At 41.6% G+C, this 18,380-nt stretch overlaps 1 protein-coding gene across 1 annotated transcript in view; it reads left to right on the top strand.

Annotated features, from left to right (window-relative positions):
• The window catches only part of BEND2 (BEN domain containing 2), a 59,545-nt gene continuing 41,165 nt past the window's right edge, over positions 1–18,380 (top strand). The window contains 6 exon segments of the mRNA XM_045994719.1: positions 1–186; positions 3,120–3,126; positions 3,980–4,162; positions 6,131–6,161; positions 16,498–16,572; positions 17,523–17,631. Coding sequence (XP_045850675.1) covers positions 1–186; positions 3,120–3,126; positions 3,980–4,162; positions 6,131–6,161; positions 16,498–16,572; positions 17,523–17,631 — 591 coding nt within the window.

Raw genomic sequence — 18,380 nt, 5'->3', positions numbered from 1 at the left:
ATGGCGGGTTCTGGGCGCTACTGCGCAGTCGCAGAAGCTTCTCTTAGGAGGGGAGGTCTCAGCCCTTCCGTTTGGCGCCTCTATCTGCTCCAGTTGCCTCGTGGGCACAATAGCGATCCAGCGGGTCCAGCCGCAGCGCAGACGCTGATCCTACAGCACTCAGAGCGGGACTCCCTTCCTCACGATGTCTGAAGAGGAGGGTAAGGTGCCCTTCCCAAAGCTGTTCCACTCGCTTCTGCCTCTTTCTTAACCCTGCCGGGGATGGGGGGCAGAGGGGGGAGGGGAAACTGACAGGGTTCGCACTGTGCCCACTGGGCCTCGCAGGGGACCAAGGCATTGTCATGTTATCTACCAGGGCATGTCCGGTGATGACCTCTGGACCGCTGTCCCCGTCTGTTTAGTGGGCATTTAAGAACCCAGGTGTTAAAGGCTAGGTCTGGCCCTGGGTCCAGGACATCCTTGGGGTTCACGGTGTTTCAGGAGCTTGAGCTGATTGATCCTGGGGCTTGTGGGGTCCCTGGAATTCAAGGTGTGCCATGGGCTTGAGGTGATGCTTGGCGTCATGGTGTCCCTAGAATTCATTGGCCAAGGTGATCCCAGAATTTGAGGGGTCCCTGGGGTTCGTGGTGTACTTAGGGCTTGGGCTGACCCTAGGTCTCACTAGATTCCTGGGGTTTGTGGTATCCTAGGAGCTTGAGATGATCCTGGGGTTCGAGGGGTCTCTGGGACTTACGGCGTTTCCAGGACTTATGGCACCTGAGAGGCTCGAGGTGACTCTGGGGCTCAAGAGAGCTGCGTGGCGAGAGGCGGGGCTTAAGTTTCCAGCCCAAGGGCGGTGGTTCTTTCTAGGACTCCTAGTGGTCATAAGGCAGCCTCAGCTGTATCCATTCGGGAGACCAGGGCACTGTGATCTGTTTCGTTACGCCTTCTGCAGGGTGGCATGGCGGGTGCTGGCGCCAAACTAGGTCTGTACAGTGGCACTTTTTCCTTGAGCTCCCCCCACCCCAAAAGGCCTTGTGGGATGTGTCCATACCATAAACATCGGTGCAGCATGAACATTAGGGCATGAAGGTGACTTGGCTTAGTGGCCAGGGGTGCTCCCGAGAGGAGACGATTTGATTTGCGGAAGGTTAAATCTTCACTTTACAGCTTTGTATTCAGCAGCGCTGCGGTGGGGCTGGTTTGGGGTTTCCCACGACCTCTCCTGAGATGCCTGTGTTTATAAGCTTTTGAGATATGGCCACTCGTTAAGTACTTGATGTTGACTTCTTGGGATGTATTGATCCTTTATCCTTTCTCTTTTCCTGTCGGAGGAAGCGGGGGTCCTAAAGGACCAAGACTTTGAATTTAAAGGATTCTTTTTATTTTTTTAATTTTATTTTTGATGTGATTTTTTTTTTTAATTTATTGGATTGACGAACCAGCAGTCGATTCATTATGACATCTTTTGAAACTGAGATTTGATTTCTTGAGGCTTTGGTGGTAACTGCGTTTGCTTGAAGACAGCGCAGCCTTGTTTTATCGTAAAAACGAACAAGGAGAAAGAAAATAAAAATGTAGGTGTATAGAAATCCCCATGTAAAGAGCCAGTTCTTTGCTTTGAGAGGGCAGACGAGACTTAAAAAGGAGTCGGAGGATACAACAAAATGTGAGGACCCCTAGAAAATAGGGGGGCCCTTCCGACCATGCTTCAGGGCCCGTCCCACCTGCTGTACGACTGAGCACCACTGTTTGACAGAAAAAGCTCTAACATAATGTGTTGGGAATTGCTCCCTTTTGCGTCTCCCCACCTCTCCCCAAATTGGGACTGCTTTATGGTTTTAGAACATTAAGTGGTAAACTGATTTAATGTTTGCAGGTAATGATTTCACAAGCAACTCTTCTGCACTGTGTTTTCCAAAGCAGGGCGGGGCTCGACTGGCTTTCAAGCCTGCCTGCTGCAAGGGCTGGTCTCTAGGATACGGTTTTGGTGGCATTATCTCTCACCTGGCCAACTATGTCGTCTCTAAAGTTTGACATGGATGTGGAAGGGCTTCTTTTGAGAGTTTTGCTAGGAGATTTAGAAAGTATTGTTCGATGTATTGACACAGTTTGGCTAGACAAGCAGACCAGTCTGGCCATTGTCACCTGCTGTTTTTTGGGTTGGATTTCTTGCAGTGGTCCTCATGTGAAAGGAAGGTTGCAGTCTGCATCATTGTGAACTGTGCCTTATCTGATTAAGTTCAGGGCAACTTGGGTCCTTGCCCCTTAGAGGCATAATCTTCAAAAAGCTTCTAAATGTTATGTCTTCTAATTATGGCTCATGGAAGTTATGTATATACCTAAAGGAATTAATTGGAATTTTACAAATTTACTGAGAAACCTGGGAGGAGCTGTCAGTAGCTTTACTGGGTCTAGTGTGAAAAATCTGTTGACATATAAAAGCTCGTCTTAAAAATAAAACTTCAGTTACCTTTGTTATTTTCTTCTGATTATGAAGTCTATGAAGTTTATTGTAGAGAATCTTAACAAATACAAGAGAAGTCTGATGAAAGTCATTTTGCCACCCAGAGATAGTGACTAAGAGATAACAACTGGTATGTTTCCTTCTGTTCTCAACGTTAGGATTACATCGTATTTTTTCTGCTTTGACCCTGCTTTTAATGCTTTAACCCTTCCCGTCTCCCCATTATTTCACCAGCATTTCTAATACCACTAAATGAGAATGTGTTTCTCATTGGCAGTATGCCATAATTTATTTAAGCAATTCCCTTTTGTTTGAATAATTAGGTAGTTTCTAATGTTCCATTTTTTCCATGAAGACTATTAAGTGGATTTCACAGCAAATCTCCAAACCTAGTGCTGTGTTTTTATGGATGAGAAAACAGAAGCAAAAGAATAAATGTATCTGGCCGAAAGGTCATACCTCTGGATGGCTAAAGAGCTTGAATTGGAACCCACATCATGTGATTCCTAATTCAGTATCATTTTCACACCAGCACATTCCCTCACACCGGCTAATTACTTGATTCTAAAGTTTTGGTCTATTTCAAATAAATGTATTGAATCCAAGTTGTGATGCACGGTGCGTGTGATCTGCGAGTTAATACTTGGAGCTTAAACATGTTCTTCTTTTTCAGGCCGACCGTAAAAAGCAAAACAGCCCATTTATGTAGCATACATTGTTCATGGTGTGCTACTTTTCATGGTCATTAGAACGTTTATGGAGTTGATATTTCACATCTCGTTTATTCGTGGCTACTTATTTTACGTTTTGTGAGATTCAATTTGAATTTGTTTCATAACAACAGTTATGACTGTACTTTATCTCTCTATTATTTATTATTATAAAGATTAATATTAAGGTTTAGAGAACATGTCCGGGAACTCATGGTCAGTAGAGTGTGGCTATGTAACGTCAGCTGTATCATTTAAAAGTTAAAAGCGTATCACTGAACACAGAGCAGCATGGGCTAGGTATTTACATTTCTTTTTTTTTTTTTAAGATTTCATTCATTTATTTGACAGACAGAGATCACAAGTAGGCAGAGAGGCAGGCAGAGAGAGAAGGAGAAGCAGGTTCCCCACTGAGCAGAGGGCCCAATGCGGGGCTCGATCCCAGGACCCTGGGACCACGACCCGAGCCGAAGGCAGAGGCTTAACCCACTGAGCCACCCAGGTGCCCCGGTACTTACATTTCTTAAATGGGGAGAAATTTACTGCTCTAAAATTGGAAGTACTAGAAATACTAATGTATGTGTATATACATGCATATAAATATATATATGTACACACACATATCTATATCTATATATATATCTCAAAGCTTCATACGAAGCCATTTATTTCTTAGCTGACTTGCAGGGATTAGAGACATGAAAATATTTAACGTTTTTTCAGCTAAAACGTTTTTTAAACACTCTATAACTTTATAAGGTGGTTTCCTCTCAACACTGATTATTTTATGTGGTATCTAAACTTTCTCTTTGCTTATTCCTAGATTACATTATTATAACTGTTGAGGATGACAATGAAGGCGATGACGACATTGGTGTTGTGATAATAGAAGACTCTGAAACGGAACTTACAGAGAACACACTTCCCACTGATGGCATGTTGACTATAGAACCAAATTTTCAAGCCAGCAATGATAACTATCAGCATCTATCCCAAATGACATATGGTAATTCTGTTTTATTTCCTCCTCCACAAAATTTTGCTCCCTGGTCCTGATATCCAGTGAATTGCTTAAATATGCCTATAACTTTTACACCTGTCAGTTCTTATCAGGACGAGCTCCATGGTCCTGTCACAGTGTTTACGTGTGCTTGCTTTTTCTGTTCATTTAAGCTTTGCCATGTCTCTTGTTCCATTTTCACGCTATGGGGGTGGGAGGGTAGCCTCAGAAAGCATTGGGAGAATATTGTCTATTCAAAGAAATATCTGTCTTTGAAAAACTGTTTATAGCGGGCAGCTCTGACTGTAAATATCTGGTGGCAAAGGAAAACTGAATTTATGGGAGAAACAACTTGGATCGAGAGTTCGTTGAATAGATGACACGATTGTCTATGTAGATCTAAAGAATCTGTAAAAACTGGAACTAATAAGCAATTATAGCACAATTGTGTGATAGAAAAGGTTAATATGCAAAAGCCAAGCCCTTTCCTATATATCAGCAGTAACCAGCTGGAACTTGAAATTAAAAATGCAGCACCCTTTACATCACTACCCCAAAAAAGAGTCATGGAAAGTGGAGTCTTGTAACCGGAAGTGCGGTAGCTACTTGGCCTTTCAGTGGCTGCTTCTCAGTCACAGCAGTGAAAGAAGTGTGAGGCCATTCACCTCCTCCCTCACACAGAGCCCAGAGACTTAACCCCTTGGAACATTTCTTTGTTTAGTTACAGGACAATTTGTTCTTTGCCCTTTGTGTAGAAAATTGGGTTTCTTACTCCTTAAAAATGTTACTGCTTAGGGATGCCTGGGTGGCTCAGTTGGTGAAGCATCTCCCTTTGGCTCAGGTCATGATCCCGGGGTCCTGGGATCGAGCCCTGCTCAGTGGGGAGCCTGCTTCCCCCCCTCCCTATGACCCTCCTCCCTGCTTGTGTGCTCTCTCTCAAATAAATAATTAAAATCTTTAAAAAAAAAATTATTGCTTAGATCGGAGATCAGCAAACTGTTTCTGTAAAGGGCCAGACAGTAAATATCTTTGGCTTTACAGCCATAAAGGCTCTGTTGCAACTACTCAACTCTGCTGTTGAAGAAAGCAGCTGATATATAAACCGATGAGTGTGACTGTGTTTCAGTAAAACTTTACTTACAAACACGGAAGTTTGAATTTCCTATCACTTTTCCATTTCATAAAATATTCTTTTGGTTTTGTTCTCTAATCATTTTTGAAAATAATTTTTGATATTAAAATAATTAAAATAGTTTTTTGATATTTTATATTTACTCTCCATTTTTAGGAGTCACTCAAATTTTATACACTTCAAATACAATTACATTTTAATTTTTTTAAAGTAAGCTCTATGCCCAGTGTGGGGCTTGAACTCACAGCTCCAAGATCAAGAGTTGCATGCTCTACCGACTGAGCCAGCCAGGCGCCCGTTTTTTAATCATTTCAAAATGTAAAAAAAAAAAAAAAAAAAAAAAAAACCCACAAAAAACCCCCCAAAAATAGAAGCATTCTTAGCTTGTGGGCTATATAAAAATAGGCAGCGGGGCGCCTCGGTGGCTCAGTGGTTTGGGCCGCTGCCTTCGGCTCGGGTCGTGGTCTCGGGGTCCTGGGATCGAGTCCCGCGTCGGGCTCTCTGCTCTGGGGGGGGCCTGCTTCCCTCTCTCTCTGCCTGCCTCTCTGCCTGCTTGTGATCTCTCTCTGTCAAATAAATAAATAAAATCTTTAAAAAAAAATAGGCAGCAAGGTGGATCTGGTCTGTAGGCTGTAGTTTGCCAATCCCTGATCGAACTGACGTCAAAAAGTTTTGGTAGCACTTGTCTTCTGTTTTGGTTTTAAAACTATGTGCAGAACCAGCAGAATACTTTCTAGTGTGTTACAGAATGTCTGGCTGATTCCAACAGCCCTCTTTAGCGGGAGAGAACTAGGAGACTTTTCAAATGTGGATACCCTTTGACCTATCATTTCTACATCTAGGACTTTATCCTACAGAACCAGTTGCAGACGGGTAAGACTGTTCAGCAGTGTTCTTCACATGAGCAAAACTTGAGAAGTAAATTGAATATCCGTGAATTAGGGACTAGTTCAATGAACCATGGCCTATCTGCATGCTAGACAAGTAAGAAGCTGTTAAAGGGGTTGCAGTATATCTGAAAGTATTAGTTTGGAAAGACCAATACATGTTTAGTAAAGAAAAGGAGATTGTAGTGCAGTCCTTATCGTCTGATCCCTTTTATCTTTCCAACCAATGCAAAAATTTAGGATGAGGGTTTCAGAAAAGTCGGCCAGGTAATTTTTTACTGTGGTAAAATTACATAATGTCATGCTTCTTCCCTTTGTTCTTTTAATGTGATGTGTTATATTGATTGGTTTTTCTTTTGTTGAACCACCCTTGCATTCCTGGGATAAATCCCTCTAGGACATAGTGAATAATCCTTTTTAATTTGCTACTGGATTACATTTGCTATTATTTTGTTGAGGATTTTTGCATCTATATTCATAAAGGATATTGGTCTATAATTCTCCTTTTTTTACAGTGCCTTTTTCTAGCTTTGGCTTTGGTATTAGGGTAATTCTGGCCTCATAGAATGAATTAGGAAGTGTTCCCTCTTTAGTTTTTTGGAGGAGGAGGTTGAGAAGGATTGGTGTTAATTCTTTTAATGTTTGGTAGATCCTCCAGTGAAGCCCTCTAGAGGGTCCAGGCCTTTTCTTTCCTGGGAGGTTTATGATGACTGATTCAGTCTCTTTACCTGGTATGGGTCTGTTGAGATTTTCTATTTTTTTCTTGAGTCATTTTAGATAATAAATTTTTTAAATTTATTAAAACAAATTGTTGGGGTTCGTGGGTGGCTCAGTTGGTTAACTGTCTGCCTTCGGCTAAGGTCATGATTCTGGGGTTCTGGGATCGAGCCCCAAATTCGGCTCCCTGCTTAGCAGGGAGCCTGCTTCTCCCTCTCCCTGTTGTTCCCCCGGCTTGTCCTCTCTCACTGTCAAATAAATAAACAAATAACTAAAATCTAAAAACAGAAACAAAAACAAAAATCCCTAAATCGTTTTCTTATATAACAACATTAAGCAATTAGAATACATATAGGATTGAGGCACCTGGCTGGCTCAGTAATTAGGACATGGGATTCTTGGTCTTGGGGCCGGTCGTGAGTTCAAGCCCCATGCTGGGCATAGAGCCAACTTAAAAAAAAAAAAAAAAGAATATACATATATATATATTTATTTATATATTATGTATTTATTATTAAATATATTATATATACAATTATATTTTCACATATAAGTATAAATAATTATTAACAAATAATAATCAATATTAGTAATAAATAATTTCATATATAAAAAGAATATATATGTATTTTTCATAAAAATGGAAGAAAACCCAGTTGATAATGGCTACAACTAAATAGTAAAAATCCTAAGGAATAAATGAATAAAAATAGCAGAATCTGTATGAAAGGGGAGCAAATACTTTAATGAAGGTCACAAAATAAGACTTGATTAAGTGGAGAGAAACAAATTGTTCCTAGAGGAGAAAAAACACTCTTATGTAACTTAAAAAAAAAGATCTTGGAAAAATATGTTTAAGGGACAGGTGGTATTTTACCATATGAAACACTAAAACATTTCAAAAGTTACAATTATTAAAATATGATGGTATTAGTTTTAAAATAAGGAGCCTGATTTAGTGCAGCAGGAAGCTCATAAAAACAAAGAATTTGGAGTTAATGCACTGTAGTATTTTAGTAAGAGAAACACAGATAGTAAATCGTACTGGTACAGATGTGTAACTATTGGGGGGAAAAGCACATTGGATTTCACCTCATATCACACAAATAATTTCGAGATGGATTAAAGAGTTGAATATCTAATGAATGGAAGTATAGAAAACTACGAGAAAATCTAGTTGAATGTTCTACTCCTAGTGAAGACTGAGTGTAACAGCAGTTCAAGAAATCGTAAAAACATTAATGAATTTGGTAAAATAGAACCCCTCCCAATATCAAAAATATCAGACTCCAAAATCACATCAGCACTTGAGAAAAATATCTGCTGAAAATATACATTTTCCAGGGTTACTCTTCTTTTTTTTTTTTTTAAAGATTTTATTTATTTATTTGTTTGACAGACAGAGATCACAAGCAGGCAGAGAGGCAGGCAGACAGAGAGGAAGGGAAGCAGGTCCCTGCTGAGCAAAGAGCCCAGTGGGATGGGGAGGGGGGGCTCGATCCCAGCTTGACGTGAGCCTAAGGCAGAGGCTTTAACCCACTGAGCCACCCAGGTGCCCCTTCAGGGTTACTATTCTTAAGAGAGAGAGACCTCATACAAATCAAACAGGAAAGGCTGAAACTCCAATAGTGCAATGAGCAGAGGACACAAAAAATAACAGACAGCAGAACAAGAAATCTTAATGGATAGAAAACATTCAGCATTAGTAACAGAAATGCAAATGAAAGTGAGATACAGACTTTAAACTTCCATCTTCCAAATTAGCAATTTTTACATAGTAATTCACTTTACTGATAATGGAGGAAAACCACTGCGTGGCAGTTCTCTGCAGATGTAAGTTACTACAACCCTCTTGGGCTCTTTAGCAGTACCTGCCAGAGGCCCCTGGAATGTTCATAGCCTTTAACCTAGTGCTTCTCCTAAATATCCATTATAAGGAGCTTTTCAGAGACGTGCATAAATATTTGCATTTGAGTGTGTGTACATCATTATAGCAAAAGAGTGAAAAACTGGAAGCCATATAAATATCCCACAACAGAAAAAAGATAACCTATGGACATCCACAACGGAACACTGGCAGGCATTTCTAAACCATTTTTAAAACTGTATGTTAAGTATATTTCAATTAAAAATAAAGAAAAAAATAAAGGAGAAGACGATTTTAAAAATTATAAATGACATACAAAATTGTTCACAATGTAGGTATGGTGTGATTCAAACTATGTAAAATATATACGGATTAAGAAAAAGAGAAGGAAATATATCTAAAGGTTATGATGTTTACTGGTGTTGGATTACTTTATTTAGATTCTGAATTTTTTTAAAGAGCTTAATTTTTAGGTAGGTTTTTTTTTTTAAGATTTTATTTATTTATTTGACAGAGAGAGAGAGACAGGGAGAGCGAGCACAAGCAGGGGGAGCTGCAGAATCAGGCTCCCCGCTGAGCAGGGAGCCTCACACGGGGCTTGATCCCAGGACCCTGGGATCATGACCGGAGCCAAAGGCAGAAGCTTAACCCACTGAGCCACCCAGGTGCCCCTTTAGGTAGATTTTTTATAGAAATCTATCACACACAAAAATATGCACAAATCACAAATACTCAGACTTTGCAGGTTAACACACAAGTATAAGCAGCACCAGCACCAAGAAATAGAAGGTGCTGAGTCCCGCAGAATCAGCCCTCACCTCCCTTCCAGTCTCGCGCCCTCTTGCGAAGCAGCACTATCCTGACATTTCCCACCACTGATGACTTTTGCCTATTTTTGAGCTTCAGAACAACTGAATCATATGCAATTTATTGAGGTTCCTGGACCTGGTTCCAGACTGTGTTGGTCCTGGTGGTGAGGGCTTCTCACCTAACACCAGGCAATTCCTGGACCCAAGCGGGGTGTCTGAGAATTCAGCTCAATTCTGACACTATCCACCCAGAGACAGCGTCAGGTTCCACACGTGCGGGGCTCAGTCCCACAAGACCGCACCCCCCTTCCCCTACAGGCACCAGTTGCAAGCCTGGGGCATTATCCAGTCTTCGGACTCAGTGGCTTGAACAGGTTCCCGTGACCCCGTCCTCAGGTTTGGTTAATTTCCTAGAGCAGCCCACAGAACTCAGAGAAACATTTTACTTACCAGATTGCTGGTTTACACAACCGTGGAACAGCAGGCCGGAAGCGATACAAAGAACAGGCACGGGGGAAAGGGAGCGGGGGCTTCCACGCCCTCTCTGGGGCCAATCTTTCCAGATCTCCCTGTGCTCACCAACCGGGAAACTCTCCCGGCCCTGCGCTTTGGGTCTTTACAGAGGCTTCATTACGTAGGCATGATCCATTAAGCCATTAGCCACTGGCAACTAAGTCACCTCTAGCCCTCTCCCCTTCCTGAAGGTCACTGGGTAGGACTGAAAGGTCCAACCCTCTAATCCCAGCTTCCTTCCCCCTGCGGCCCAGCCCCTCAGCCTTAGGTGGTCTAGAGGCTTTAGGCTCCATTAACATAACAAAAGACACCTTTATCACTCTCCTCACTTAAATTCCAAGGGTTTTAGGGGATCTGCCAGAAATACAGGAGACCAAAATATGCATATATATATATTTTTAAAGATTTTATTTATTTATTTGACAGACAGAGAAGCAGGCTCCCCGCTGAGCAGAGAGCCCGATGCGGGGCTCCATCCCAGGACCCTGAGATCATGACCTGAGCCGAAGGCAGAGGCTTTAACCCGCTGAGCCACCCAGGCGCCCCATGTAGATATTTTTTTCAGATTTTATTTATTTGAGAGGGAGCGCTCTCCTGCCTGAGCAGGGGGTGTGGCAGAGGCAGAGCGAGAAGCAGGCTCCCCGCTCAGCAGGGAGCCCACCTCGGGGCTCCATCCCAGGACCCTGGGATCCTGACCTGAGAGGAAGGGAGACACCCCACCGAGCCACCCAGGCGCCCAAAATACGTATCTCTCAATAGAACTCACAACTATATACTCTGGCTTCTGTTCCGTGTTAGGGCTGTGAGCTTCTTCCCCGTGTGTAGCAATAGTTGGCTCGTCCTCATTGCTGTGTAGGCTTTCTTTGTACGAAAACACCCCGGTTCAATTATTCATTCTCAGTCTTATAATCCGAATAAAACAACCATTTTAAAAAATAAAAATTGAAGTTACACCTCAAATTGGAGTTAGTCTGTCATTGAATTTCCCCCACCGTGTTGGCTTGCCTTCATCTAACTTGAGAGTTAATTCTCAGGGCGCCTGGGTGGCTCAGTGGATTAAGCCGCTGCCTTCGGCTCAGGTCATGATTTCAGGGTCCTGGGATCGAGCCCCGCATCGGGCTCTCTGCTCAGCAGGGAGCCTGCTTCCCCCTCTCTCTCTGCCTGCCTCTCTATCTACTTGTGATCTCTCTCTATATACCAAATAAATAAAATCTTTAAAAAATAAATAATAATAATAATAAGAGTTAATTCTCCTTCACTCTGCTTCTGACGCCTTCCCTGGCTCAGGATGGCTAATGGCAACGAAATCTGTCATGCGGGCACCCCTCCCCGGACAGTGATGCCAGCCGCCAAGGCTCTCCTACTACAAGACAGAATACGGGAACACCGGATTCCGTGTCTTTTCCTTGTTACGGAGCTCAGAACCATCACTGAGCCTTACAGAATTCTAGAATATTCGGGGGCTTATATTTCATGTACGTTTATTTAGGTTTAATACGAAGTGGAACTAGGGAAACAATCATAATCTTAGAGTTCTAGTGACTTCAGAGCTAATGTCGACCAGTTCTCACCCGGCAGATGAGGAGGCCAGGTCTCTGTGGTCTGCCCAGTCCACACTGTGGAGGGAGTGGCCCACGTCAGATAGACGTCCTGACTCACATTGGGAGGCCTGCTGCTTCCCTAAGTAAAAAGGCTTTGGGGGCTCCTCTCAAAAAGCAGTTAGGAGCTGTGTTCTCTTATTTGTTTCCAGCATTTACTCTGTAGCCTTTCGGTTGTGAAGCGTTGATTTCATAATTCAGAATTTGTGTGTGATCTTGATTCTTATTGCTAGGAGAGGCAACCTAGCCTTTCAATTTTTTAGGGTTTATTTTACATCACTACTGGGAGAATTACTGTTTTGTCACTCTCTAAAATTCAGCCAGGACTCCGGTTCAGTTTGAGTTGGCATTTGGAGGACATATCCCTATTAAGTTGATGACGGTAGTAAGTCTGTAAAGTAACTTTTTTAATGTGTGGCTTTTCAGGAGTAGGTGGTTTACCAGCCCTACGTGACCAAGCAGTTCCACAAATGAACCATCTAGCAAATTTAAAAAGATACAGCTCGAACTCGGTGGATATGGAGCTTCTCCCCCCGCGGCTCAAAAGAGGACGTTCATCTTTTTTTAGGGTGGGTAATATGGTTTGTGTATTAAATTGAATCTCTTTCTTTGTTTTTTCGTTCTGCTTGACTTCTTTTTTTTTAAATTGAGTTGAATTTCATACAGTGAATGGTTCAGTGGTTTTGACAAATGTGTATACCTCTCCCCGCCATCAAGACAGAGAACACTTCCACCATCCCAGAAAGTTCCCTCATGCCTCTCTCTTCCCAGAATGCCTCTCTACTCCCAAACCTTGGAGAAACAACATTCTAATATTTTTGCCATTATAGATTAGTTTTGCCCGTTCTAGAACTTTATATAAATAGAATCATACAGTATGTACTCCTGTGGCACAGTCTCTTTTTCTTAGAATAATGTTTCAGAGATTCATCTGGTTTTAGTGACATTTCATTCCCATTCATTGCTAAGTAATATTCTGTTGCATGAATATCATAATTTGTTTATCCCTTCTCCTTTTGATGGATACTTGGGTTGTTTCCAGTTTGGGATATTATGAGTAAAGTGGCCCTGAAGATGATTATGGAAGTGTTTTTGTGAATGTATGTTTACATTTCATTTGAGTAAAGACTCAGGAGTGCAAACACTGGGTCACGGGATAGATAAAGTTTAGAAGAAACTGCCAGTTTCCTGATGTAGTTGTACCGTTTGACATTTCCATCCTACTCTGCCGTGCTTCTTGATCTCTGAAGTAGAATGAAATCGATTATTAGACTATATATAATCTAGCTTACCAGAAAATGTATTTACTTACTTATATAAGGATGAGGACACTCGTAAGTACCTAAGTAGTACAGTGGTACAGGCAATTCTCTTAACTTCTAACAGTTCTACTATGTTCGTCTTTGGGGATAATGTTAAATGCCTACTGAGAGTCATGGTTTCTGACATAGTTACGTGAAAGCACTCTGAAAAGCATAAAGTACCACACGAGGGTAAGATGGCAATATTGTTCCTATAATGACTAGTCTATATTGTAATTTCATATAATTTTGTTGTCTAATAAGTTGGCAATGCAGGGCTGATTGATAAAATTTTAAAACAAAAACATTAATAATTACTTGGTATGTTTATATTAAAATTATTATTATAGCTCATAATTCATCCTTAGAGTTGTTATAATTAAATATAATGGTTATTTGCTGTCTGTCTACTTACTTATACCCTCTTTTATTCCAAAAAACAATTTAAGGCATCTTAGAGATTAATTTATTGAGAAAAATAGGGGCCTTAGTGCTTCTTATTTTGTCCACAGAGTGTCACTGTTGGATTATTTGAAAATCAAAAGCCATAAAACCTTTGGTTCTTTGTTTCTGGTTGGAAATATTTGCTTTTAAAGTAGTTCTGGTGACAGATTACTAGAAGACTAGTCTTTTTACCCTGAAGTGCGTAATGGGTTAAGCTTGGTAAAAAATGGTGTCTTTTTTTTTTAATTTTAATTTAATTTTATTTATTTGACAGAGAGAAATCACAACTAGGCAGAGAGGCAGGTAGAGAGAGAGGAGGAAGCAGGCTCCCTGCAGAGCAGAGAGCCCGATGTGGGGCTCGATCCCAGGACCCTGGGATCATGACCTGAGCCGAAGGCAGAGGCTTTAACCCACTGAGCCACCCAGGTGCCCCAAAAATGGTGTCTTAAGTATAGTTGGGCGACTGAGAAAACAGTTCAGCAAGTACACTTGACCCTTGAGCAATGTGGGCGTTAGGGGTGCTGACCCCTGCACAGTCGAAAATCCACGTGTAACTTGGACTCCCCAAAACCTAACTACTAATAGCCTACTGTAGACCAGAAGTCTTACCGATGGTCAATTAACACGTCTTTTGCATGTTATATGTATCATATACTGTATTTGAACAAAAAAGCCGGCTAGAGAACAGAATGCTAGTAAGAAAACCACAAGGAAAATACATGTATAGTATTGCAATATATTCTTTGAAAAAAAAATCCATATATAAGTGGACTCGCACAGTTTACCCCCATGTTGTTCAAGGGTCAGCTGTATATCTTCGGGTGTTGTAGTATTTGCCATAGGCAGAGGATCTTCATGCGTTTGGTGCTTGTTGACAGCAGAATTGAAGTCTTGAATGTTTCTTTAGTTCTTTCTTTTTCTTTTGGTTTATTAATAAATCGTCCCTGGACAAGAAGACTAAATACCCGATTGGGAAGAAGTTGGAAGTGTCATTAATGAATGCATATCAGACTGAATATTTACATAATATTAATTGCTAATTGCCAAATATATTCGCACTTACTATCATAAAGAAAACGATTTAAGTTCTTTTTCAACCTTCACATACCGTGGAGTTACTCTGAACTTGAGAGCTGAAGGAAATATTTCTCTCTCAGGACTGGATGCTTCCATAGCAATAACAAGACAAATGAACCCTTAACCATTTGATTTCCTTCTTTTCCTTAACTAATAGGGAATTCACAGCAGTTTTGTACTCCGAGTAGCTTTCTCATTTTTGAAATAATTTTAGATTTACAGAATTTAGATTTCCAGGGGCAAATATATTACAGAGGGTTCCGTGTATACACTTCATACAACTACCCTTAATGTTAACTTACCTGTATAACTTAAAATTATGGTAATTACGTAAGCACAGTGCTGTTTTCACAACCATGATATTAACGTTGCTACAGTAAACTGCAGTCCTTGACTGAGTTCCACCATTCTTCTCCCCCTTGTCCTTTTTCTGTTCCAGGATCCGATCTAGTATCCCACATTGAGTTTAGTTTTCTCTCTTCAGTTTCTTCCAGTCTCTGACGATTCCTCATTCTTTCCTTGTCTTTCATGATCTTGACATTTATGATGAGTGTACGTTTACAAATGTACATTGTACATTTGTAAAATGTCTCTCAATTTTGGTATGTCTGATATTTTTCTCTTGAATGGATTGAGATTATCCATTTTTGGCAAGAACACCACACAAATGTTGTCTCCTTATTGAATCGTTATCAGGGACACATGGTGTCCGTGTATCTTTTTACTGGTGATGTTATCATCGATATCTTGGTTAACGTGGTATCTTCTGGATTTTTCCACTGTAAAGTTACTGCTTTTCCCTTTGTGGGGAAATATCTTAGGTGGGAAGTACTTTGGGGGACTCTGCTGATATCCTATTTCTCCTCACCTTTTTACCCACTGAGTTGAGTTAGCTCGTGGATTTTACCTGCAACAATCACTAGTATGGTGTTTGCCAAATGGTGACTCTCTATTTGCCTCATTCCCATGTATGTATTAAAAGGAATTCATTTGTCAGGAGGAGCTGTCCTTTCTATTCCATTTACTTATTCAATTATGTATTTTATATCTGTATGGATGCCTGAGCATTCACTGTATATTATATGAGTTTTTATAATCCCATGTTAAAATTATTTTATTGATCAAATTTTCCAACTTTGGTTATTGGAAGCTCCTTCCAGTTGGAGCCTGTGGCCTTTTCACATGGCCCAACTTTTTTTTGAGCACTTCCTGATTTTCTGACATCACAAGATGTTCTAGGCTCATGCATAGTTTTCCGGACCCAGCCCTGGAATTCACCTCTCTCCAAGGAGCCCTGGTTCCTTTATTGGAGAATGGTATTTAGAAACCATAATCTGGACACCAGATATTTTCACTGTTTGTCTTGTGTCATTGACCTTAAGCCTTCCCAGCAGACAGAGCTAGGAAACATATGTATACTATTCCAAGCATACACACACATTTTTATTTCTATATCTGTCTTTACATATATTATAAACTATGTGTTCATGCTGATATTCAGTAGCTTTTCTTAAACCTAAATTCTTATATGATAACTTCTTTCCTCATCCCCTCCTTTTTTTAAAAAAGATTTTTATTCATTTATTTGACAGACAGAGATCACAAGCAGGCAGAGAGGCAGGCAGAGAGAGAGGAAGAATGCTAGTAAGAAAACCACAAGGAAAATACATGTATAGTATTTTGCTGAGCAGAGAGCCTGATGCAGGCTTGAATCCCAGGACCCCGGGATCAAGACCTGAGCCGAAGGCAGAGGCTTTAACCCACTGAGCCACCCAGGTGCCCCTCATCCCCTTTTTAATCAGCTCTTATCTGTTTCATTCTCATGTGAATATGGATTTTGGTTTTACTTTATCTCTGTTTTATAAGACTTTTGAAATGCTTTTGGAATGCAGATGAAAAAATAAAGCATAAATATATAAAGTACTGATTTTTCTAGTGCTTAGTTTGGGTCCTAGTGATATTAAACATTAACTTCTTATTTTTATAATATTAATAGGCAAGCAATGCATTTGAAGGTTTCCGTGATGAAAATCATCAAAACCGACTTACAGAACTCCAACAACATTACGAGGTATCAAATTTCTATCTGTTAAATGTAATTTTTCAAAATTTTGAGTGAAGCTCTTTTTTTACTTCATTTAATGTCATTGTGCTATTAGTAGAAAGTTTGTCATGTCAAATTCTGTATGATTATCACTCTATTGTGATGCATTGCAAGGGAATTTTCCAGTTAGAAGAGTATCTCTAGGTGAAAAATTTGAAATAAAAATATGGCTTTTGTAGCTTAAACAGAACCCAACAGCCCATAGCTGATTAAATGTAGTTAAATCTCTTTCATCTAAATTGTTCAGTATTTAATTTCTCCAATATTCTCTCTTAAGGAAATCAGCTTAGTTCAGTAAAATTTAGTCTGTGTCTAAATGCTTATCAAGATTTCTCAATTGAAAGAAAATGGCAGCGTACCATTGTTTTTTAAAGAGTATATCTTACGTAGTTTTGAGGGGATTTTGTAAAAGTTAGCGTGCTGGTGGAGATTGATGGGGGGTAATTATCAAGGATTTTGTGAGCTGCGTCCTCTAGAGGTAATGGAAGTTTATTTTTTTAAAAAGTAGTTAACAGACAGAGTTTGTTGGATTAAGATGAGCTACCCCGCCTAAGTAAAACGGTGTTAGGTGAGTCTTCATCACTGTTACTGAGAGCAGAAGGGGACTGCTTCAAAGGAACGTAGCAGGTCTTTGGGGAAGGAGGTAGGAGGGCGGGCGGTGGGAGGGGGCTTCTGATTCCCAGCAGGGCCATTCCCGGCCTGCCTCATGGAAGCACCCACGATCCTCCAGGCTGCCACTGCTCTGCCAGGGCCTTCTCTCTGAGCGACGGCGCGAGATGTGGTGGGCTAGAACGCTGAGGAGGAGAAGAGGGCAGTGTCCCAAGTCCCAGCCCCGAAACGGACCATCAGGGATCCTCCCCGTTTCTCCCGTGTGCGAGCTCTCTCCTTTCTTCAACTCCTTCCCCTTACCGGTCTAGATCCCTCCACTGTCCCGTGGCCCTTCGCCAGCGCTCTGGTCAGCTCCTTCTCCGTCCCCCACAAGCTCCGGAGGGCCCGGCCCTCGCTTCTTATTTCAGGGAGGCCAAGGTGGGGTGGAGCGTGAGGCCCGAATCCCTCTGAGTCGCAGTTCCTCTCCCCACAGCCAGCCACTTAGCATCTCCCTCTATAAGGCTAAGGCGGTGTTGTTTTCTGCCTCTGAGCCTCTTTCCCTGTGCCAGGACGCTTCCCTTCGTCAGTGGCCACCTCCTGGCCCTTCGGCTTCCGTCTCCATCACTCTCCACATCCTCTCCCACAGCTTCACCTCCGCTTGGGGCCTCCCATCCCTGTTTCTGTCCTGCCTTCTCTCTCCTTCCCTTAAAACACTCAGCTCTTTGAACGTCATTTATGTTCACTGTCTACACATCTGACTTCTGTGTTCTCTCTGGGTATTTTGAATCTACTGTTCCTTCTGCCCTCTCTGCCCTTCCATGCATCTTTACCGAGCGAACACCGTCTCGTCTTTTAATCCTCAACGGGGACATCTCCTCTGACGACACTGCCACGACTGCCAGCCTGGGTTAGGTCTTCCTGTTCTGCGCACACGTGGCCTCCCATTCTTACCTGTGTCGTAGCCATCAGAGTCACAGCAACAGTACGACTATTGATGGATGGTTGAGCACTACTGGGCGGGTTGTCATGTGCTGTTGTTGTTAGGGTGGGAGTACTAACATCACACCACAGCGCCTCGGTTTGTCCTTGAGAGAACTCTGAGATTCTCATCATCAGATTCTATACATGAGGAAATTAAGGCACAGAGAAGTTAAGTGACTCGCCCAAGGTCACACAGCTGATAGGCG

Source organism: Meles meles, chromosome X (assembly GCF_922984935.1).
Source record: "Meles meles chromosome X, mMelMel3.1 paternal haplotype, whole genome shotgun sequence".
Classification (NCBI taxonomy): Eukaryota; Metazoa; Chordata; class Mammalia; order Carnivora; family Mustelidae; genus Meles; species Meles meles.
This window is presented reverse-complemented; position numbering and strand designations above follow the sequence as displayed.